The sequence below is a fragment of the Felis catus genome, chromosome C1 (genome assembly GCF_018350175.1).
Source record: "Felis catus isolate Fca126 chromosome C1, F.catus_Fca126_mat1.0, whole genome shotgun sequence".
Classification (NCBI taxonomy): domain Eukaryota; kingdom Metazoa; phylum Chordata; class Mammalia; order Carnivora; family Felidae; genus Felis; species Felis catus.
In genome coordinates, this window is record NC_058375.1 from 208,109,995 (window position 1) to 208,135,554 (window position 25,560).

A 25,560-nucleotide genomic window follows, 5' to 3' on the forward strand; every position below is an offset into this window, starting at 1 on the left:
AATTTCCTAATCAAATCTGTTATCCAGTAATTTCATTTTTAGGAAATGGCAAGAGTGGATGGGTTGGGCAATCCAGTGTTGGGCCTTTGATAGGCATCTCCAAAGGCTATGCATTCCGGTAAGTCAAAGATATCAATTTAGAATGCAAACAACTATCCTAATTTTATTTTTGAAGATAGCTGAGCCACAGGAACAAAAGCCACTATTCAATAGGCAAAGAATTACATGTTATATGGAGAGAGACAGAAGTAAAACGATATTGTTGTGAGACAGACAGAGAGAGACGGACACAGACGGACGGACTGATTCGGTAGTTTGACCTGATATGCCATTTGTGTAAGGCATCTAAGGTCATTATTCAGCATGAATACTTCTCCAGCTTGTCCATTTTCTTTCAGATTTCTAAACAGAGTCTCTAAGCAATTTTTCCTGCTTTGTCAAAAAAAAAAAATGTGGACAGCACTGTCTAGCCAAAGAAGTCAATAACTGGACATATGCCTAGGGTTCAAAAAAAGCAAAAAGTAAATGCTGGCCTTGCTGAATATGTTTAAGCTGGCTCTCTTTTTAGATCTCCACTAACAAAGTTAGGTTAATCATTGATGAAATCATCTAGAAAATTGAATCAAACAAAACCTTGTGTTGACTGAGTTATCCAAGTAATCCTGGTTTGGGCTATAATTCTATTTATAATTGCATCGGTTCCTCCTTATCCCTGCCAACAGAGAACAGAGGCCACCGTCTGCTTGCCAGCCCCCATTCCCTGCCTCTCAGTGTCAGTTACTCTGTTGGAATAACATGAATTCACAGTCATGGTTGGGGGGGGGGTGGTGCTGGCCCCCTAGGTTAGAGCTGTCCCACAACTCCTTTTGGACTGGATTTTTCATGACAGAGAAGTGAGCTTTAAGGAACACGATACCAGTGTGACAACTTCTTCCCAAATGCAGTGTTCGTCGTTTTCAAAGAAAGATGCAGCCCACGAGGAAGCACAATTATTAACAGTGTTTCTCTCCTTTATTCTATTCTGCATATCATAGGGGCCATTGGGATCTTGGCTTCTGAATACCAGGCAGGAAGGCACAGTGACCGGGAGATCGGGGCGGAGGAAGCGGGCTGCTCCTCGCGGGACTGAGCTGGGGTCTGGGTGAAATGAGCAAAGTGCACCCCACCTACACCAGGACTCTGTCCCTAAGACAGAGCTTGCAGCTGGTTACCTCCTGCTGAAGCCAGGGGAGCCCCAGGCCTTTCCATGCTGTCCTGTAAATGTATGTAAAACTCTGTTACCAATTAGTAACCATCTAGTTTTGAATGGGCCATACTCGTTCGAAACCTTCCTTTCTGAACTGTTAAGAACACTGCGGTGATGACGCAAGAGAGGAAACAGCCTTATGGGCGGGGCCCCGGTGGAGACCAATAGGCTCACATTTTGTCCCTCAGGTTGTCCGCTTGCACAGCCCCCCGGACCCTTGGGATCCCGGCCTTATGTGTGGCCTTTTGAATGAGTAAAGGGTATCACCCTTGACCACACGATGTGATCGTTTCCTGAACAGATAGGGAGAAATACCGCACTCCCGACTAATCCGGGCTCTGGGTTTCCAAGATCTGAAACAGACTCTCATGGTTGACGAAAAAGAAGACAACTGTGAATTTGGGGGTTGACAACTTCAAAGCTCCAGAGATGGTAGTTTAATTTTTGTTTTTTTCCTGGCTACGATACAAATCCTCAAGCCAACCCACTTCAGTGTCCCATGCTCTTGCCTGGTTTTCGTCCTTAAACCCAGTTTTTAATAGTCCTGGCATCTCCTCCCTCCTGGCTCCCATCTGGATCCAGCTGTTCAATGCCTATGATTTTCTGTCAAACACAGTGGCCTGCTGCACATGTACCCGACACCCAGCTTCCATTTTGAAGCAGGGGGTTTACCCTCTCATTGCTGGGAGTCCCTTTGCAGACATAGCCCTTAGCTCTGGCATTGGTATCAGGCTGGGATGTGAGGGTTGAACAAGAAGACTGAAAGTTTTTAATGATGACTTATTACTCTGTAAGGCATGGTCTACTGATTTCATGATTGTTAAGTTGAAGATCAGCAGCCAACATCCGAATGTAAGCTAGCGGGTTCCCATGCTTTCCGTCAAGCTGTGTGACCCAACGACAAAGCTAAACCAACAAACTGGAGCCCCGAAGACACGGGTGTCGATTACAAGTGTGTCTGAATCCATATGTTGTTCTTGGACCTAATTCCTCATGGATCCAGCTCAGAGATACCGACTCAACATACACATAACTATTTGCCTGGGTAGACAGAGCACTTCCTTTTATGGCTTTTCATAATTTAAAACTGCCCACAGTTTCATGTCCTTTTACTGTCCCATTCTAGAGCACTCCCATTAATGATGATTCATCAGTGAATAGTCTTGAATCAATATCAAAGTATATAATATTTTTTAAAGGAGGGTCATAAAAATTGTAACCATATGTCATTGATATTTTGTTGAGAATGAGACACACATTTAGGGTCGTCTGTTGTCAATAGAGTCTATGGAGCAGAACAAATGAGTCACAGCAAAGACCGTGACAAAATATGGCGAGCACATTGGCAAAACAGTGGAGGAATAATGAGGTAATCACGAAGCAAAAATTTACATTCTGGCGAACAACTTAGCCCAGCAGCATAGGATATTTTAAAGGCTTCTTTCTCCTACGTTTTGTTTATTCTGACTGTTCTCCAAACACGCATGCTTTATGACATTATTTGGATGAACAAAAGTGACACTGACTGATGGGATATATTCTGGGGGGCTTCTCTCCTCTGAGTGGAGGTAGCTATTTTAAGATTCTACAAGACAATTTGTCAACTTAATGGCAATCATGAGATGACGTAATTTTCTAAAAATGTGCTGGGAGCATCTCAACAGGAGATGAATGGGACAGCACTTGCTATCATTTAGGACAATCTCCACTTTCAGAAATCCAATTTCTGTCACACACTAGAGCGTTTCGTCCTGGTAAGGAAAATGAAATTGGTTTAGATTCCCAAGAATCTTGGGTTTCAGACACACATACACGTGCGCACACACACACACACACGCACACACCCCTCTTGCACTTGAATGAAAACAATTCCATAAATGTGATGGAATGCATGGTGTGCCATAGAACTACATTGTTTATATTCATTGGTTTTAAACACATCTGCAAAGATGGAAGAATCAGCATTTTGTTCCCGGAACTACACTTTGGGGACAGCTGGGCAAAAATCAAAGCAGTTTGCAAAAGGGGAAGGGAGTCGGAGAGCTTCGCCTTGTGCTGAGCAACCGAACTGGCAGGGCCCACGAGTGCCCTGTTCCACAGCATATCCCCGGGGCCATCAGAGAACCTGAAAGCTATACACAGTGGCAGAGTAAATCACCCGTTCCTCAGTCTTTCATTTCTACCGAAGCTAAGCAGATACTCATGTGTCCTCACACCCATCTGTGGCCCTACGTCCGCACATCAGGATGCCCGTTTATGATGATCTCCCCGTTTTTACCAATTCATTTGTTTATGAAGTGGCAGGGATGCGGGAAAAAGATAAACGCAGGGAGGAACTTGTCCATGAAGATAAGACCCTGCACCCACCGGGCCGGCTGGGCGTACCAAGTACCTGCAGCAGGTTCCTGTAACGATCACACCTGTCGGTCCATTCTAGCTTTTATGAATTTGCAGTTTGATTTCCTAATTCAGTTGGGATGGGGAGGGGTGGAGGGGCGGGAGAGGGAGAAGAAAGCAGCACTGGAGTTTGTGGTGGTGGTTTTGTTTGTTTGCTCGATTTCCCTCCCGGCTCTTCTCCAAGGCAGACAAATCCGAGGGCTTGCATACTTCAGTATTCGTAAAGCCCCTCCTCGAAATAAACAGTCATGTCAGTACAACGACGCGGTACAGTTCCTTAGGGACGCGTGAGCCAGTTGGAAGTTTCCCATAAAACAGAAGATGGGCCCCAGACATTTAATAATTCAGGCTGTTCTACCACGTTACAAACGTTTTCACTTGGGTAAGTTATCTACAATAAATAGGCTTTTGTGGAAATTGCTCCTCCATTTAACAGGTGAAGAAAGAACGCAAATCCAGCCGGAATAACATTAAATTGCATTTTCCTAATTGTGCATTTTTCCCACGATGCCCTACAATACGTGATGTTCTAACCCACACGCAGGGGCACACCCACACAGGCACACAACACACAAATATCCACAGCTTATTTTATACCACAGCAGCTGAGACTGCGAGTTCTGGAGCTCAAGTACTCTTTGCACCATTAAAAAAAATTTTTTTTATTATGCTTCTTTATTTTTGAGAGGCAGAGAGAGAGAGAGAGACAGAGCATGAGTGGGGGAGGAGCAGAGAGAGGGAGACACAGAATCGGAAGCAGGCTCCAGGATCCAAGCCGTCAGCCCAGAGCCCGACACGGGGCTCGAACCCCCGAACCGTGAGATCATGACCTGAGCCCAAGTCGGACACTGAACCGCCTGAGCCACCCAAGCACCCCTTATGTGCACCATTTAAACTTTCGTGATCTCGAGCAAGTTACCTGACCACCCTACCCCTGTGTCTCTGGGTGGGTCAAACCGAGCGGCCTCCTCCATTCTACAGGTGTCCTTATCACCTCCTCCTGGAGGGCTTAAAAAATGTTTCCTCCAGAACCCCTATGATTGCATTCCCACACCGAGCTCCAAGTCACAATTCTGCATGATGGCGACCCTGTGGCAGCGTAAACGAGTCATTCTTCTAGGTCACACTCACTTGCACCACCACAGTTTCCTCCAAGCGTAGAATTTAGCTGTTCACCTCAACTTCGTGATTCAAAAACCACCTTCTAAAACCTATACACCGCCAAGAGAACTTGTGCCTGGAAAAATCAGAGATTCTGAAAATTCTATCTGTCTTCCCGGCTGGTTTACTACAACTCAAATGGAACGAACTAAGAGTTTCTATACCGCATAATTGAGTTTGAGTTCCCTGAAACACTCCACAAGAAGTGCCTGGGGCCCAAATAGCCCCAAGATTTTGTTCCGAGATTTGGGAAAAGTGCAAACACTTGATATTTTCCTATATGGAGACACCTGCTTGCATTTACTGTGAATCCCATGAGAATGTTGAACAGGACACTCATGTAGTGAGGAACGAAGGCCATAAGCTTGATGACAGGAGGGCACTGTTCCTGATTACCAACATGGTTTTGAGAAAATGCTAATGAAACTTCAAAATGCAACTTAAATAAATTCAACGAATTTCTTTCTACAAAAAAAAAACCCTTCTAATCATCATCCTACCGTTAACTATTTTAACATTTATTTACTTTTGAGAGAGAGAGAGAGACACAGAGTGTGAGCAGGGGAGGGGCAGGGAGAGAGGGAGACAGAGAATCAGAAGCAGGCTCCAGGTTCTAAGCCATCAGCACAGAGCCTGACTCAGGGCTTGAACCCACGAACCGTGAGATCATGGCCTGAGCTGAAGTCGGACTCTTAACTGACTGAGCCACCCAGGCACCCCTACCATTAATTTTTAAAAGTTTATTTATTTGAGAGAGAGAGAGAGAGAGAACAGGGAAGTGACAGAGAGTGAGAGAGAGAGAGAGAGAGAGAGAGAGAGAGAATACCAAGCAAGTTCCATGCTGTGAGTGCAGAACCCAGTGTGGAGCTTGAACTCACCAACCTCAAGATCATGACCTGATGAGCCAAAACCAGGTTGGATGCTTAGCCAAGTGAGCCACTCAGGTGCCCCCACCATTAATTTTTGAAACCCTTGCTGATATGACCTCGAATCTCCCAAATATGTGCTAAATTGTCAGTGTGAAAGGAAACAGGAATAGCCAGTAAACTTATAAAAAGATGCCTGACTCTCAAAAAGGGAAACACAGCTGAACACAGCAATATGATACCCTCTTCCACCCAGAAAACCAACGAAAGTCAGAAAGTCTGACAACACGTGTACTGTTGAGGAAGTGCATGTATGAGGGCGCGAAAGGGCACCGTGTTTTTGTAAACAGTCCGGCAGCATCGCTAAAGTTGTAGAAGGGCCCTGCACTCGGGCACCAGGAGATCTGTAAGAGCAAACGAGGAAACAAAACAAAACCGAAAAAAAAAAAAACCCAAAAAACCCTGAAAGTCCATCCGCAGTAATAGCTGTTTCAGGAAGTACCTCCGGATGCTACAATCAGTGGCAAAAGTCCGAGGAGAAGCAGGGGAGTCTCAGAGGATCTCCCTACAAGTTACTGGTGGGTTGCAGAAGGAACTGGATGGCTGGCTGGATTCTTAGGTTGGAACCCCGATCCCCCATTGCGATGGGATTTGAAGATGGGGCCTCTGGGAAGTAATCAGATAATGAAGGTAGAACCCTCCTGATGGGGTTAATGCCATTATAAGGGACGCTCCCAGCTTTATGCCATGGGAGGGCACACAGAGAAGATGACCGTCTGCTAAAGGGGAAGAGGTCCTCCCCACACACCGATCTGTGTGCACCTTCATTTCGGACTTCCAGCTTCCAAAACTATGAGAAATGAATGTTTGTGATTTAAGTTACCTGGTCTCTGGTACGTAGGTCTGGCAGTCCTGGCTGACTAAGGCAGGAAACTAGTAACTTCGTAGAATATAAACATGGCAGACGTGTCCCCCTGACGGGCTGCGTTGAAGACACCCCATGGCTTCTGTGACATGCCTGCCCCAAACAGCAAAGCTGGTAGCTGATCAGGAGAATGCATCAGTCTAAAACCAGACTGAGGGCCATTCCACAAAGCAATGGGCCCGTGTTTTGCAAAATCGCACTTTCAAGAAAGACACAGGAAGACCTAAATACTCTTCTAGATCAAAGAAGACCAAAGGGATATGACATCTAAATGCAGTGTAATCTTTGGATCCCGGACCAGGAACAAAAAATAGTGGGTCACTTGGAAAAATCTTAATCAGGTTTACAAATTAGATATTATTATCGTGTCAATGTTAATGTCTTGATTTTGATCATCATGTTATAGGTATGTGAGAGAAGTGTTTTCAGGGGCGCCTGGGTGGCTCAGTTAGTTGAGCGTCCAACCTCGGCACAGGTCATGACCTTGCGGTTTGTGAGTTCGGGCCCCGCGTCGGGCTCTGTGCTGACAGCTTGCTCAGAGCCTGCTTCGGATTCTGTGTCTCCCTCGGTATCTGCCTCTCTCCTGCTTGTGCTCTGTCTGTCTGTCTCTCTCTCAAAATAAGTAAATAAATAAAAACATTAGAAATATATTTAAAAAAGAGAAGTGTTTTCAAAAAATATACTTGAACTACTTTGAGCTCTTCAAAGGGGATATCACATATGCGGTTTTTCTCAAATGTTTCAGAAAAACAAAAGGTGTGTGTGTGTGTGTGTGTGTGTGTGTGTGCGCGCGCGCTTGCTTGTGTTAGATGGAGAGAAACAGAGTGAGACAGAAAGACAGGCGAGAAAGAGAGAGAGAGAGGGAGGGAGGGAGATGGTGATTAATTTTAAGTGTGGTAAAATGGCAACATTCGAGGCATCTGGGGGAAGGGTATATAAGATTCTTTATACTAGTTTACAAACAAAATATGTTTAGATTTTTTTTGTAAACCTGAATGTTCTTCAAAATAAGAAAGGAAAAGGTAAAGCGAAGCAGGGGACTGATGGGCACGGTGTCCAGGGGTTGGTTACCTATGGGGGCGGGGGGGTGCTTGGGGATGACGAAAAGCAGAGTGACCGGGGTTGGGTGGGTGATCAGGGAAGGGTTCCTCAAGGAGAGGATGAGACAGCAGCTGAGGAAGGACTGCGGAAAGAGCTTTCTGGGCTGGGAAAGAACAAACACAAAAGCCTATGGCTGACGGATGCACGTTGCATGCCAGGTGCTCAAGGGCGGCCACTGGTCTTTTAACCTGGGCAGCAAGGGCATGATGGGGTTTGGAACTATTAGATCAAAGGTTTTCAGTGTTAGCAATGGTACAATTCAATGTCTCTGCATTTCTCCCAGCAAACTGGATAATTCATAAAAAAATTAATGTACGGTTTAATGTGCCACTAGGAAAACAAATGGTAGAAATGGTAGAAATGTTCAGGTGCTAAAAATTCCAATGAACGATAATAGGGTGTGCGCTTCAAAATACAAAGAAATCACACTGAAAATACAGTTTTTCCTTAGAGTCACATCAGATCATTGAAAGGCAATAATTAAAATGGGTCCTTTAAAAAAAATCTCGGAACCTGTTCCATTTCGTCAAAAGCAGTGGACCTGAATGCCAGGCTATTATTTCCAGAGCTAGGTAATATTTAAGCATCTAAGTAAGGAAGAGAAAGATAATGCCATATTGTTCCTCTTGCCCACAATATCTGCAGGGCATTTCCCCTTCAAAAATGACATGGGGTGGGGAGCATATTTCAAAAAACTATAAAAATACACATATCTCTCTCCATCCATCCAACCAAGAGTCATTTGTTGCATTATAAGAAAACTCTGTAAGTGTCTGATGAGGTGAGGCAATGACTAAATAATTACAACAAAAAACCATGTGTTCAAGAAGTACTATGGAAATGGAGACGAGGAAGGGATTGTCTATCAATGGACTCAAAGGGGAAGTAACGGGTAAAGGAAGAAATGAGTTGGATCTGGAAGGCAAGTAGGAGCTAAACAAGAAGAGAAAGAAAGGCAGGTTTCTCTAGGCAGCTGGTAGCGTGCATGGCATATGTGGGAAATGCCCAGAACCTTGGGTGGCTATAGGGTGGTGATAGTTGAGGAAAGAATGTCCTAGAAAGTGAGGCTGGAAAGGCAGGTTGGAGCCAGGTGAGATAGGATCCCTTGAGGAAGTAATCACGAGCATTAGAAGCATTCAGGAATAAAAGATTCATGATCCAAGCTGTGTGCTCACGTGTTAATAGAGGCAAAGTGTGGAAGGTGGATTATAGATGGTGTGAGGAGACCAGAGACCAGTTAGAAGGCTGGGATAAAACCCTCAAGGAGGTGGCAAAGACAACTTGGGAAAGAAATCATGAGCAACTTATCTAGATCACGGAGGTCAGGGAGATGTCGAATTATTTAGGACATGGAATGGTCAGCACCGGGGGCATGATCAGATGTGGGGAGGCAGAGAGCGGGCGGGAATCAGCATGGTTATAGTGTGAGATGAACTGGGTCAACCAAGATACGACACTCAGGAAAAAAGAGAAACAAATTTATGAGGCAAGGAAATGTGTTAGCCATGGATCCCGTTGAGTTTGAGGTAACTAAGGGGCTCCAGGATGCAGCCATCAAGGGGTGGAGCTCAGAAGCTGAGCACAAGGTGGAGACGGAACCACAGGTATCTGTACACAGGTGAGAGCAAACCTGTGTGTGCGGATGAATCCTGTAGGGAGGTTTTTCAGGAAAGGCAGGGAGAAGATCTAAGGCTAGATCCCTGGTAAACCCCAACATTAAGTGGTTCATTTTCCTTGAAGGTATTCTGTGAGCTGATAATATATTAAGGAATACGTGATCCATTCTCTGTGACCAAAAAGGTACTGAGTCTCTCCTTACTAGTGAATCAAAGATGCCATTTTGAATAAAATTGCACGTGTTAAATGGTTCATTTAACCGTGGGGTTAAATGATAAAAGATAAAAGATAGTTTCAGCCTATCTTTCTGAGTAGTGGTCATTGAGCCAATGTACACAAATTGTAGGCAGCTTGTCTGGCTCTGACACACAGAGTATTTGGTCCCATCCACCAGGCTGTCCCGTACACGATACTAGAGAGAATACAGAAAAGGAAGTTCAGGGTCTGCTAGGCTTGAGATCACCCACAGGTCAAGCTACTCTCAGAGAAAAAGATAATGAGGCTTGGTCAGAGATAAAGCAGGCTTCAGACAGAGTTCAGATTCCCCTGAATACCCAGAGCAGGCCCCACTCCAGTCAGATCTGGTGATAGTCTACTGTCTACTGAATTACAGGGATGCCCACTCCTAGGCACGCGGGCACAGAAGCAAATGAGCAAGACTCTCCCTGGGTGGACGGCAGCTATGACAATGAACATGAATGTAGCTTAAGGAACTCACAGGTGTGATATCATTGAAACCTCATGAGAATTGTGTGTCTTCTTATTTTACAAAGAGAAAAAGCTAAGGTTTTTTAACTTCGTCAAGGCCACACAAATAGAAAGGGTCAGGTTTTGGAACGGAGCTCTGGTCTCCTACAAAAGACTGCTTCCTCCACTTCATAGTAGGATCAGAAACCAGTGTTTGGGGAGGATTTGCTCCTTTTAATAATCCTTGCAAGTGTTTGTGGTAGGCTCCTCGGAGATATTCACATCGTAATACCCGGAACCTGGGAATACATTAACTCTCATGGAAAAGGGGACTTGGCAAATGGGACTAAGGTTAAGGACACTGAGATGGGGAGACTATCTTGGCTTATCCAAGTAGTTCAATCTAGTCACATGAGTTCTTAACAGCGGAAAAGAAAGGCAGAGGGATGAGAGATGCATGAAGAGCTTGACCCGTCATCACTGGCCTTGGCGATGGAAGAACGGGGCCATGAGCAGGAAATGTGGTAACCTCTAGAAGTTGAAAACGGCCCTCAGTTTACCTCCAGCAAGAAAACCAGAACCTTGGCCGTCCAGTTGCAAGAAACTGAATTCTGCCGACAACCCAAATGAACAGGCAATAGATTTTCCCCTCAAGCCTGCAAAAAGGGACAAAGCCCTGCAGACGCCTTCATTTTAGCTCAGTAAGATCCCTGCTGGACTTTGCACCTACACTAGGGTAAGATAGTACATCTGTGTGAAATCTGTCGTAATCTCGTTACGGCAGCGATGGAAATCTAGTGACAGTGTTTGTATCCCTACAAAGTCACGGATACCCAGAGTAGGTCAAGTTCTGATCACTTCAGAGGACCCCAGAATCACATGCCATCACTCAGATTACGAGAGGCATCATGCCCGCTTACAGGAAATGACACAAGCCAAGAACACAACTCTACCCTTCCCTGCACTCACAAGCCAGAGGCACACATTTAACCACCAAGCAATGTAGTGCCAGTCCTCTCTCCTTATTCAATACATGTATTTCAGGCAGTGTTGGTATACATGAATGCCAGAACACAGAATCCTCAGGACAAAATTTAGCTTGAATCACCTAACACACATCAAACATTGAAACGTTCAACATTAGCTTCAACGTACGCCAAAGAGTATTTCTTTGTGAACAAATTGTCTCAAATGAACACACCGAAAGCTGTTAGGAGCTGTTACCATGAGTTGTTTCTTCGTTATGTTCTAGACTTTGAGTTATTAATTTAATAAGAGCCCCGAGAGTTTACAAAGTACAGACGTAAAAACAGACTATTAAGTGAAAAGCGGAATTAAAACAAAAACCACACGGAGCAGTTGCTACGGTATCCTAAAACGGTGTCAGGAAAGCCCCCTGACCTAAAGGAAAAAAAAAAGAAATAGAGAGTTTTTGAGAACTAAAACAGCACGAACATTCACTGATAAAATCGTATAGCTTTGGTGAATATATCGAGGGTTTTCTTGGAAATATAAACCACTCTCCATCATGGGACTGGGAACGGACTGCCGTCAAAACTCTGTCGCCCACTGTTCCTGAATTTTAATCAATCATTTTCTGCACCCAGCTCAGAGTTCCATTCTGCCCCGGACTCGTGATTGCTCCCGGCATCTGTGGGAACGACAATAACATCCCTGGCCGAACAGTGGGGCCTGTGTGTGCCGGCAGGGCGCCCACGAGAGAAGGAGCTGGTGTTGGAACAATGATTAACACCTGCTCAGCTGAATCTTATTTATTCAAGAGTTTACATTCATGCCTACCAACACTGATTTATTTATTTGTTTGTTTTTTTGTTTGTTTTCATCTTTGGATAGCCTTTCGTGGGAATCTTCAACTCTGTTCAGTTCACTTCAATTCAACTGGTGACTACTGAGCAGGTACTCTATGCTGATACTTGATTGCCTAAGTATTTCCCCTTGGACATACGTAGGACTTTCTTTGCTGCAAACCAGGCACTCAGATTGCCTTGAACGTGCCTCTCCTGTACTTCCGCCATCTCTAAGGGGGACGTGCCTTCTTACACTTAGCAAGCTAAGTTTAGCAAGCATCTATGTGCCAGACATTTTGCTGCCCTGGAAATATGGAAATGATAACCACTGTGTTGGTCCTTGAAAGGGTATTGGGAATGTGTGGGTAAAACCATGCTCCGTCCTCCCGGTCCAGAAGAGGCAACGGGGACAGGGGTCATGTGAACTGTGGTTAACTAACTGTACCAGAGATCAGACCGGCCACCAGCGAAGTGATGAAATGTTATTCCCGATACCACTAGTCTCCCATTTCTATGCCTGTTGTCCCAAGGGATCAGGGGACCTTCAAAAGGGATACCTGCGGGGGGATAAGTCCATGGCGATCTTATATATTCAAGGCTGGTCTCTAACTGCTGAATGAAATACCCTGGACCTTGTGAGGGATCAGGCTGCTGGGTGGACGATCTGGGAAAGACTCTGCTGTCTTCCGAACAACTGTGAAATCCTACTAGGGCGAGGACAGGTCATACTACCTTTGTCAGGTGTGAGAAGGAGGTGAAGAGGCAGAGGCAAAACAGAGAGACAGAGAGAGAACGAGAAAAAAGAGAGGTCCTTGTTGCCATTCTGATGGGAGTGAGAAGCTATGGGGCTTGCAGGAGAGTTCAAACTCACCTACATTCCGGTCACGTGGGACCTGGACTGTAAGCCAAAGAACTGTAATTACAAAGGCTGGGCACACAACTGGAATCCTCCCTCTCTCTCTCTCTCTCTCTTTTTTTAAATTTTAATGTTTGTTTATTTTTTAGAGAGAGAGAGAGAGAGAGCATGAGCAGGGGAAGGAGCAGAGAGAGAGGAAGACACAGAATCAGGAGGCAGATTCCAGGCTCTGAGCTGTCAGCACAGAGCTCCACGTGGGGCTCGAACTCACAAACCCGTGAGATTATGACCTGAGCCCGAGTCAGACGCCTTAACCGAGCCATCCAGGTGCCCCATGAAATCCTCTCTTTCTTAACGTAGATGGGCCTTTCTATTCTCAGCAGGAGGGCAAAGAGGGAAATGAGATTGCAACCTCGCTTCGGAGCACCCACTAGGTCAGAAGAATCTGTCCCGCACATCTTTGTCCCTGCTAACTGTCCTTTTGCCAATTCTTAGCCCCTAAGCCTGTCCTTAGAATGTACAAACAGCTATTCATTCCCTCCATTACATCCTCAGCTAGCCATTCGGTGCTGCCATTTTCACCACTGAAATACACATTTGGTTGTAATTCATTTGAACCGATTCTTCCAGTTGCTAAAACCAGACATCTTAATCAATAATGGTGTTACTGAAATGGAAAAAAAAATATGTACATATTTTAATCCCATATGAAAACCTCTTCTAAAAAGTAAGAACTCCCTAGATGTTTAGGGCTGAAACATCTTTAATAGTCTTACCGTCCAACCTACTTGTTTTAAAGACAAGAAAACTTAAAGCCAAGGAAGCTTAAAGGCTTGGTCAAGGTTACTCAGCCTGGAAACCACTGCTTCCTGGCGGTAAAAAGATACATTTTTCAACGTGATTGGACACCAGCCACATCATGGCTCTTGACTTCAAAAAACTGAAGTTAATGAATGAACCTTCCCTGTGAGCACTCAGAAAAGTCCTGAAAGAATCTTATCTGTCCAGATCAGTATGCTGATAAACTTTATGACTACTATTTTCACATATAGGGCAACCTTATAGCTAGGTACATAGATACAGTAAAGCATAGATACATATACCCTGGAATACTTTTCATTTGGAAATGAAATCCTCTTTTGAATCAATGTCTGATGTGTAAACAAATAATGTACAAAAAAGCCCCACAAACGGTAAATGACTTTAAACATCAGTTATCGTTGGATATCATATGGATGACTTTAAACCTCAGTTATCCATATCTAAATTTTCTTCTTCATAAAAGTCACTGGGTTCTCACATCACTTTTCATTTTCGTGAACGTTACTCAGCTGTAATCCATTTCCATTTTCTCTGTTGTAAAGACCAGTGACAAAGGGACTTTTAAGAGCTAATCAAATAAACAACGGATGTTCAAAAATAATTTAATTATCACATTTCATTGAGTAGCGAATTTTGTTCCTTTTTTTTTTTGTTTGCTTCTTTGCCACTTCAAGCATTCACGCCGGGATTCTTTATATAGAATGCGGGATTTGAAAGGCCAAAGTCATTGGCCATTTTGACGGCCTTAATTAGTCCCATGAATTGTAATTACTGAAATCATTACATAAAGAAAAGCTCATTGTGCCATCATAAATGGTGTCATCTTTTTTAAAAAGACACCCCCCCCCCCAGATCCCATTGTTAAACTCTGCCATTTTGGTGCCAAGCTTCCCAAATTCCTTACGTCAGGAGAGAGGCAGTCTCCTGAAACTGCATTAGAAAAAACTGACTATTTTCACATTTAGCAGCACAATTAAAGGAACTTTGGCTGATTTGGGTCCATTAATTCTTCTAGTCCCAAAGGCGTTTCCACCTCACAGTCCGGTTGCCAAATAGTAACATTTTCAAAGACAAGGGTTTTTCTCTATTGCCACAAACTCAGCCACATTCATTAAATTTTGTTATTTCTACATCATTGAATGTAGGTCAACATGTCGAGTCCAGCAAAAACAAGCATTTCTTTCCAGTTGACTGACACTGCTGTGAAAGATAAGAGGCAAACAAATCTCACTTCAGTGGAAAAAAAAAAACAACAAAAAAAACAAACAAAAAAAAAAACCAACTCCTCTCGTTTGTAAACATGAACATCAAAATCAAGACTACAGTAGACGATGTAACAGATGTACTGTTGCGACCCAATTACCCCATGTTGATCTGCCAGAAATGTATTTCTATAGAAGAAGAAGAAGCCAATGGTGTCCCTTGCAGAGTTGAAGGAGCCTTTGTTTGCAAAGCTTAACCCACTCTGTGCCCGTCCCGTCCCAGGGGAATGTCTGAGCATGGACAGTGTCCAAAGCTGGAGTCATTCCTGGTATCCCGCGTTGCTGAGATGTCATAAATGAAGAATGGTGAAGCAGAGCTGCACATCTCTTGTTAAGAAACTCTTTTTCCAAACCCCTTCCTATGGCTGGGGCCCTGGGGTTTCCTTTTCTGTCCTTGCTCTCTTGCACGGATGCTAATTGCATGTTTAATGAGGCCAGCCTGCCTGCCTGGTAGAGTTGGTCTGCAGGTCGGAGCAGCGGTGGAGACCACAGGCTCCACAGACCTGCACGTGCCTCCAGGATGCATCATGTACTAGATACTGGATCTGGGGCAAGCTGGACATCTAGACGTCACCTTCTTCATCTCAACGATAGGAATGAAAATCCTTTGCTATGCGGTCGTCAGGAGGATTAAAAGAGATTATATGAGTCAAGTACCTGGCACATAGGATGTGCTCAATCAATACCTTTCTATAAATTGCATTTCCACAGCTTCGAAGAAGGTGACCCAGGAACATCATTAGCAGATACGAACAAACCAGCCATTCGTAAGGCATCATTCCATTACAATCTCTTAACCGATGTGCAACCAGCCCACCCTCCTGATGTTCCTGTTAGCACCTCATCTGCTGTGCTTACTTCCATATAGTAAATAGAGTATAAAAGTTGTGAAACAGGTAAGTTTCCTTCTCTCACTGGCACATGTACATGAAAGCAAGAAGTTTGGAAAAGAGAAACGAGAAATTAAATACGTAAAAAGATCGTCCTAGGCGGTCGCCAGAGCTATAAGGGAAATGACGGATAGTAACAGGGCACAGAGGTTTGTGGCAGGGGGTGCTGGGGAACACATTTCAACTTGGCGACCCAGGGTGACCTTCCTGAGAAGGAGACGTTTGAGAACCTGATGGATGAGAAGGAGGAGTCTTGAGAACTGTAAGGCAGAGGGATAGCAAGTGCAAGAACCTCATCATCTAATCCCCTAATTTCCAAGATGAGGAAACGAAACTTCAAAAAGAAGCATGACTTAGCGAAGAGCCAGGGAGGGAATTCTGGTCTCTGATATTTCCCTACACTCCCAAATTGGCCACATGGTTCAAAGTGCTCATGGCCAGTGGAGGCGAGGAAAGAGCATCCCAAAATGGGGTGAAGGACAGCCAGTCAGGGGGACCTTGGACCATATGCCTGCATGTAGTACATAGAATTTAATCCTTAGGGCGTTCCTATGTGAAGGAGAGAAATCATGTTTTTTCTGAGACTCAATGACTTAAGAAAAAAAAAAAAACTTGCATGATTTTATGATTCTAGCAATCAGATTTTCCGGTACAACCAATTATTTTCAAACCACTAAGGGTTTCAACGATAGCAACGAAGAATCATTATTCCGAGTCCTTCATGAGTTGCAGTGATCCTGCTTAAAAATTCTCATTAAGCCGGATAACACCGGCCTCACCCTGGAACACATCTTTATGACTATAACCAGGGTGAAGACTTCTGCAGATTCATATTGTAACCATTTCATAAACGTTACGGAATTTTTTTACTTAACCCGGACGCGTAAGTTCACACCACAATTAAGGTGCCGCGTTGAAGGAGAAAATGTAACAGAAACCATCAAGGGACTTTCCAAAGTCACTTAGCAATGAACCGATCCCCATTTCCATACATTTCTAGGTGATTGGAACTTTATTTTTTGCCTCAAGCAACTCTTTCAAGGAGTTGCAGAATAAACTATATTGTTTTGGACCCTCATGCAATTGCCTTTACCTGACAATATACAGCAAAAATACGGCTGAAGTCGGACCTTATTTTTGTGTCTCTCAGATGTTAATGTGCTTACAAATCACCAGAGGATCTTGTTAAAATGCATGTTCTCTCCCAGTAGATTCGGCGTCCCCAGGGGACTCTGGGACTCTGCATTTCTAGCAAGCCTCCATGGGATTCTAATGTTCCCGGCTCACGGGCCACATTCTAAGAGCTGAAAGTCTATACTGCCCAGTACGAAAAGTCACAGAAAAAAATGTCTTGTCTCTTAAGTCTCGGTATAAGTTAAAGCTGAGCACACATAGAGCAAATTATTTTCTTGTATATTGTAGACCTCTTAATCTCAGGGCTGATCAAGTATTCCTCTTTGACTTGGCCGTTAGGAAGCAGTCTTAGCAAGACTGTAGGTAGCACTTAACGGTTATGGGTTATATTCACTGATCCTAGTCCATTGACCTACTCTTGACTACATCTAACTTTCCTAATATTGCTTTTTTGTTGTTGCTGATATTGCCATTTGCCCCTTTACTTACTATGTTTTTTTTTTTTTTCAACGTTTATTTATTTTTTGGGACAGAGAGAGACAGAGCATGAATGGGGGAGGGGCAGAGAGAGAGGGAGACACAGAATCGGAAACAGGCTCCAGGCTCCGAGCCATCAGCCCAGAGCCTGATGTGGGGCTCGAACTCACGGACCGTGAGATCGTGACCTGGCTGAAGTCGGACGCTTAACCGACTGCGCCACCCAGGCGCCCCACTATGTTTTTTAATGTTGTCTTACGTGCATTTTTCTTGCAAGACACTTGGAATCGCTCCTTTGAATAAGAAAGTGTGAGAAAAACGAATCCCAACACAACCGAGTTGAACAAAACTACGTGCTCAGGGACACATTGATGCACTGGAAAATTTCTGGCACTTGCTGGAGTGGGGTGAAGTGATTGAGATGGAGAAGCAGCCTGTCCTAGAAAGACGCAGGCCTGAGAAGAAATAACCCCACCCTCTTTCACAATATGCTTATGACTTTGCCAGATAAATGGCCTGGGGGCGGCTGACCAAGTTTACATATGAAGGACTGAACAATTAATTGAGCTCTGGTTGCCTTAAGGGGGTCTGTCGTGGTTAGGGGTACCGGGAACACCTTCTGCTGTGGCTTTGGACCTCAGAGGAAAGCCGAAGTGAACACTGATGGGTATTCTGCATTATCACTGGGAAGGACAGGATTCCCAAGGTAGAGCTAACAATCAGGAGGCAATATCAAGCGAATTCAACTCCTCATGTCTTCCGACTTAGAGATGCTGCTGAAGCCACAACATCCCTGGAACATAATGCTCTGCTACTTACTATTCAGGATGCAAGAGACGTTCCTTAACTTAGAGCGAGGTATTCAACCCTGAGTCTCAATGGCTTCCTCTGTAATTTGTAACAATAGCAACGTCCTCATAGGATGGCTCTGAGAATTAAGCCCTGAACCCTGTGCCAGGCACCATGTGGGTTCTCTACCAATGGTTTATCCCAACACACGTATTACTCCTCTTTTTCTGTGCTAGGCCTCGGAGAAAATGGTTGTGAGGAACAAGACGGCCCAGAACCACACTCGTTCTTTCTAGAAGTTGTCTGGGTCCCCTGTTACCATTTATTTTCAAAGTTATTTCTGCAATGCCCTTGGGAAGTAAGGCGGCAACAGGAACAACACATTAGTTGATGCAATCAATTACATTTGACCTTGAGGTTGTAAAATAAGTTCACGTTGACTTCTTCCCCAGGCCACGAACCTTTTTATCAAAGAACTGTAAACAACATAAGCCCGTAGGGCTGTGGTTTCTGCTGAAGAGTAGACACCCTCGATATGAAGAGTGCTGTCGAAACCAACCCATACCAAGCCCCAGGAGACCGCGCTCCGGGTGCCAAACAAGCAGGTCTTCGCTCCGCCTATCGCTTCGACCCCGGCTGCTGACAGCAAGACAAGTGCTCTGCTCTCCTTCAGTATCACTTTCTGCATCTGTCACTCACTACTCCTCCCAGCATATGACTTTTTGGAAATTCTAGTATCTCCCACTCAAGTTTCTGAAGCCCCCTACTACTCTCAACTATTAAATGCCACAACGTTCCGAGGGGAGGAAAATTCTCCCTTCTAGAAATTCCTCCTGCTCCTGTAAACATGTTTACAGATTCATTACTTCTCAACCACAGATCGTTGGTCTGTCTAAGGTGCTGCTGCTTCTTCAAAGCTCCCTAAGAGAACAAAAGCAGTATCACTGGAGGACACAGGAGGTTAGAAAATATCCAACCAAAGTGAGGATATGGAATTCCGCTGATTCCTGAGGTCCGTACTGACCTTTCTCTACCACTTACCCTTTATGCTTTCTGGGGAAGCAGCGAGGGAGAAAACACTCTGGTTAAGTATAATCACTTCTGGCAGGATGTGTCTTCTTTAAGAGAAGTTGATAAACAGAAATACCATACAATCCAGTAATTCCACTACTGGTTATTTTCCGAAAGAAAATGAAAACACAGAGTCAAAGAGACACAAGCATTCCTATGTATATTGAAGCATTATTCACGATAACCAAGATATGGAGGCAACCCAAGCATCCATCAATAGATGAACAGATAAAGAAGATGTGACACACACACACACACACAATTAAATATTACACTCACAAAACGAAGGAAATCTTGCCATTTATGACTGCATGAATAGACCTAGCAAGTATTATACTACGTGAAATTAAGTCAGAAAAAGACAAATACTTTACGACTTCTTATACATGGAATCTAAAGAACAAAACAAATGAACAAACACAAACAGACAAGCAGACTCTTAAACACAAGGAGGGATGGTGGATGGGGGTATGGATGAAATAGATCAAAGGGATTAAGAAGTACACATTTCCAGTTATAAAATAAGCCACAGACATGAAAATGACAGTATAGGGAACATAGTCAGTGATACTGGAACGACATATGGCGACAGATGGTGATTGCACTTGTCACGGTGAGCACTGAGTAACGTACAGAATTGCTGAATCACTATGTTGTGCACCTACAGCTAATATAACATTGTATGTCAATTATACTTTAGTAATAAAGAAGTAAAGATAAATAAAAGAAGTTAATAAAGTTAGTTACAATACAAAAATGGCTTGAAGAGAAATTTTTGTGTAACAGAGTAAATGTCATAAATGAGTTAAAGACGGAATGTTAATAAAGTGGTTCCGATCTGGGGAATAACATAAGACGCTTTAGGCAAAAACTGGCCAAATGATTATTTGTTCCTCAGAGTCTTCTATTTCTCTGACTCACCCAGGCACGTTCTGCAAATAAAGCTCCATTTGTCTCCAAGTGACAGACCTGATGTGGTATTAGCAGAAAAGTCATCTCTACATTTTTTAAAAGTATTTTTCTTTTGAAATGCTATCAAATATATACGCAGAAAAATGTACAGATCCTAGGTTCATAGCTTAATGAATTGTAGAAAGCTGTCTAAATGAACTAATTCATGCAAAAACACAAATACACTTCACAGATTTTAAAAGAGGGGTGCCTGGGTGGCTCAGTCGGTTAAGCGTCTGACCGGCTCAGGTCATGATCTCGTGGTTCACGAGTTCAAGCCCTGCATCCGGCTCTGGGCTGACAGTTTGAAGCCTGGAGCCTGCTTTGGATTCTGTGTCTCCTTCTCTCCCTCCCCCTCCCCCGCTCGTGTTCTTTCTCACTCAAAAATAAATGAACATTAAAAAAATAAAAAAAAAGAATAGCTTCCTATAAAGAATTTCTAATTAGTGGCATTACAGCTTTGGTTAAGTACAGTATGTGTATTTAAGTAATAAAAGTAATAAAACACTCAATAAGACACTCTCCCACTGGCATGGGAGAAATGTTTCTAATCGTTTTTGAACTGACAGTCTGCTCTAAAGAAGCTTGCTTTGTGGGCCTACCATGCATGGAGTGTCTGGAAAGTTCCTTAAACTCTACCTGATCCTCAGATTGGCCTTGGCATGAGTTGTGATTCATTTGTTTTCCATGAAAAAAACTTAGGATGACTGAGGAGCAACTATTTCTCTTTTAAAAACATATGGCTTTTGTTCATAACGGTTATGTGTTATTATGATCGCTTTCTTCCATTTAAACAACTTCACTGAGTTGTTTTTGCCGTATCAAACTGTATATATTTGAGGAGTACGACTTGAGGCTTTGAGACAGGTTTACATTGTGAAAATCACCACAGATGAAGATAAATAACTTAACCATCACCTTTACATAGTTACCACTCTGTGTCTGTGTTAGCAACTTTCAAGTATACAATCCATTGTTGTCAAACATCATCACCATGCCGTACATCGGATCTCCAGAACTCATTCATCTTGTATAACTGAAATGTGGAACCCTTTGACCACCATCTCTTCATTTGCCGCCCACCCCTGACTGCCGGCACCCCATAACGACCATAGTTGTCTTTGCTTCTACGAGTTTTGCCATTGTCCATTCCATATGTAAGTAAATTCATGCCATAGTTGTCTTCCTGTGTCTGACTTGTTCACTGAGCATAATGTCCTCTCGATCCAACCACAGTTTCTCAAAGGGCAGGATTTGTTTCTTTTTTTAAGTGTGGGATAGAGATTATAATGTAATATATAAAATTACATATAATATATATATATATATATATATATATATATATATATATATACTATATATGTATATACACACATTTTCTTTATCCATTCATCCTTCAACAGACATTCAGGCATGTTTCTGTATCCTGGCTATCGTGAAAGTGTTTCAGTGAGCATGGGAGTGTAGGTATCTTCTCATCATTGTTTTTAAGAGGGATGCAGAATAAGGTTGGCCCTGGCTAGGAGTCTGCCTGCACATGAGCCTGCCACAGTGCCTTGGGTTAAAACCGAAATCAAGTTTGCTCTGACACATGCCCGTACTTTCCCCAGCAACTGCCTTAAAACTTGGGCCCCTGCTCAGCTGTTCTCACTCAGCATTTCTTTGCTCTGTGTGCTCCATAAGCCGCACACATTTTGAAGCCTTCTTGTTGTGTGTGTGTGTATGTGTGTGTGTGTGTGTGTGTGTGTGTGTATCCCACTCTCAGTCCACAACTCACAACTACCTTGTTAATCTAACAAACTTGCCTATTCTCATTGGACGAAGCAGTGCTCCAACCTTACAACAATTTCTCTGTAACATTCTGCAGGATTTTGGTCCCCCAAACAGGGACTTTGGAAAGGACACTGTATGAATCTAGCAGTGAGACAGTTTTTCTCAACAGGACTTTCTAGTGTCTCTCAAATGTTCTTCAATATATGACAGCTTCCTCGAATACACACAATGCTACTTGACTGTACTGAAGAGGGCTACCCATAATCTTCCTCCTCTATCCTATTAATATTCTCCCTTGACAACCAGGATTTGAGGACTCGAAGCAACAAACATAAAGGATCTTAAGGGATTGGATCACATAAGCCAGGATTAGTCTCCACACAGTCCAATTAGAAGGTTTTAGGTTCAAAAGGGCTGCTGTGCCCACTGACTTTGGGTGCCAAATCAGAGAACTCATCACCTTCCTGTTTCCCTTTAAGAGTTATCTGATAGAATGAAATGCAAAGCACGTGTCTTCTTGCTGCCAAAATCGCTGCCCGAACTGCCTGATTCGATGTGTAACATCCCGTGAAAAGTCTTGGCAAAAGCTAATTCAGGAGTGTTGGCCAAGGTGCTGAAGTCAGGGGAGGGGAGCAGGGACACCTTTGCCAATGCATCACCCGCTCCCCTGACCCTTTTTAAGACACTGAGCTTATTCATTCTGACAAGATACCCTAGGATTTCAAATCTGACATAAATTTGGAGACGGTAGTGTGCGTAGATAGAAAGGTCTCTAGGATACATATTCTTTATAGACATTCCAGTGCTACAAACCTCAGGGGAACCCACCTAAAAACAGAACAAACATCAAAAACAACATCTAGGGTTGTTTACTCAAAATGCACCCTACAAATTATTTCTCTGCACTTCTCTACCAGATCATTCTGGAGATTCAGTGAAATCAAGTGATTCAGAATCAACCGAAAAGTAATCGTAAAGTAAATGGCAGAGAATGACAAATCCACACACCTGAATGATCATTCCATAGTAAAAATTATTTTCTATGCCTGCTTCAAGATTTTCTGACTGTATCCTTTACTCGAATTGAACCTTCCCCCCTCCCACCCCCAAACGTCATCTTGGGGGGGCAGTTTATCCTTTCCCCCGAAAAATGTGTATGCTGCTATCAGAACATCGGGGGGTCCCTGGCCCAGCGATGGCCAACAGTCAGAATCACCTCTGGGTGACTGCGCGCTACAGCCAGTGGTAAGTGAAAGAAAAGGCACCCCGGCCACCAACCCTGGCCACACTCCAGTCACCCCCACCAGTTTGGGCATCTGATGCGCCTTCCCTCTGCCAGGCAATTAGCTTCCGTTCAACTTTCCGACCTCTGGCTTTGGAGAAAAGTCCTGGCTGTGGGAACTGGCTCTGGGCAGCTCTTGGCTCCCTCTTCATGGGTGACTGGCAAGAGTAACACTTTCTTTGACACTCTTAAAGGAAGCCATTTAATTCCTAATGATATTTCCTGGCAATAAGGAAAATGAAACCCACAGCGTGGGATTCCGGTCCAGCAAGAGGCAGGCCAACAGTGCGGCTGGTGAGCCCACGTCTTACCGTAACGCGGTTCCCACTCGCTCCCCATTCCCACCAGCGTTGATTTTTCTCTCCTGACACTTCCACCCCGGAGTGTGACACCTACTGGAGCTTATGAGCATCGGGAGAGATAGGGATACGATTTGGGTATCGACGGAAAGGCTGGCTGTTGCCCCAGGGATTTCCCGCGGAAATCACCCAGAACTTAGAAGGCATTTCAACAAGGAAGTAACCAGTAAAGCGATCTTGGCGGGAGAACCCCGTGAACATCTTAGAAAAACACCAGAAACCACTCGATGCTTAATGACCCATGTCTCCTCCAGACGGTACCCACCGCCCCCCTCCCGCCTCCCACCCGGGCCCTTTCTGGAGGAGTACAGTGGTTTGTGGCTTTTTAACCGCGTGGAGGGAGGACGGGGCGCAGGCCATTTATTTCCGCGACAGCGTTAACGCGGAGCTCCCGGCTTCAGCTGGAGCGAGGACCTCGGGGCACATCCTTTCCTCGCCGCGCACCAGTGGCGGTGGCGAGGGAGACGCATAGACCTGTGGCCCGAAGGGTTCGCTCCCGTAGACTCCCCCACCGCCAGGGTCCCCGGCACCCCCACGACCTGGCGCCGGGGTGACTGGGGAGACATTCCCGCCGGCTCCCCAGCCCCCCCAAACCCACACGCATCCTCTCCCACGCTGCGCTCGAGGGTCCCCGGTCCCCCCAGCGCGCCCTTGGCCGGGAAGCGTCGGTGGCGCTGCCTCGCGGAGGGGGCGCGGGAGGGGGGTCGGGGCTGGGGGCGCGCCGGGGGCTCGGGGAGGCCGGGCCCGGGGCCCCGGGGCGCGCGGGAAGGCGCGGAGGACGCGCCACACTCACCCGCTGCTGCTGCCGGCTGCTGACGGCCACCGCGGCGGCGGACGCGGCGCTGTGCCGGAGCTCGGCCGCCTGCCCGGGTCTCAGCAGGCTCCGGGTGAACCTGCGGGTCCGCTCGCCGGCCATCGCCTGCCGCGCCGCTCGCGCGGGGGCCCGGAGCGCGCGTCCCGCCGGCCTTCCCCGCGCCAACCTCGTCTACCCACCCGCCGTTCAGGAAGCGGAACTCGGAGCCTCTCCCCCCCTCTTCCTCGCTCTACTCGCAAGAGGCGGGTTTCTCGCGCGCGCACCCCCACTCCCCCACCCCCTTCCCTCCGCCGAAGCTTCGCGACGACTTTGCAAACTCTGCGCTCCCCCGGGCGCGCGCAGCCAACTCGGCGAGCGGCCCCGGCGCTGCGGCGGCGGCGGCGGCGGCGTCTCGGCTGCGGGGGCCGCGGGGCGCGCGTGGGGCGGCTCCAGCTGGCCGGCCGGGACCGTCCCCGTCGCCCGAGGGATCGGCAGGCTGGGGGCGGCCGCCGCGGGGCCCCGGGCGGGGCCCGCCCACGCCCACGCCTCTCGCCCCCACTTGGAGGCTCCTGGCGGGGCTGGAGCTCTGGCCGCCTTTCCTGATTCGGTCCCTACCTTCGGAAGCTGGCGAATGGGCGCGGGCGCAGCTCAGATGGTCCTTCCATTCTCAGGAAAGGGTCAGAGGCTCAGTAGGGGTCTGGTGGCTCGGAGCTACGCAGCCTCGCAGGAGCCAGCCTTTGGAAGTCTTTTTTTTGCCCAAAGTCCTCCCTCGGGGCCTTACAAATTCATACACGCCTTCAACCGGTATTCATTAAGCGCCCACTCTGTGCCGGTTCCTACTGTTCTGGAAACCGGGGACAAGGAGGGGGATTTATCAGGCCTACTCTAAGGCTGTGTGGGGCTGATAGGATTTTTGGGTTTGGGCTGGGAGGCAGCAAATGACCGAGTTAAATAAACGAATGTAAGTGGTGACCGAGGGCATTTCAGATCATAGAAGCTCGACAACAACAAAGCAGGGGAATGTAGTGTAAGAGGCTTGGTGGGGGTGGTGTTTGATAGGGTGGGGGGGCTAGAGCTGACTCGTGGGGTGACCAGGTGGGGTGGTCAGTAACGGGGTGGTCTTAACACTTGTTTTTCTGCTCCCACTCTTGCCACACTGGTCTGCAAATTGTCTCCAGCCAGCTGACTAAAGTCCGCTAAGAATTCTCGTTTTGAGTCGCCCCCAGAATAGTTCTTCCACTCAATTTGGGGCTGGCCGGGTAGATGAGCAGTGCTGGCCTCTAGGATACTCCT

The 25,560-nt window shown here is 45.7% G+C and overlaps 1 protein-coding gene across 3 annotated transcripts in view; it reads right to left on the reverse strand.

Moving 5' to 3' along the window:
• Nucleotides 1-24,478, reverse strand: part of DOCK10 (dedicator of cytokinesis 10) — a 271,379-nt gene extending 246,901 nt beyond the window's left edge. For all 3 annotated transcript variants that reach the window (XM_045034551.1, XM_023259740.2, XM_023259739.2), the window contains exon 1: nt 24,268-24,478. In XM_045034551.1, coding sequence (XP_044890486.1) covers nt 24,268-24,390 — 123 coding nt within the window. In that variant the 5' untranslated portion in view covers nt 24,391-24,478. The remainder of the gene's footprint in view (nt 1-24,267) is intronic.
• Nucleotides 24,479-25,560: the final 1,082 nt, after the last annotated feature.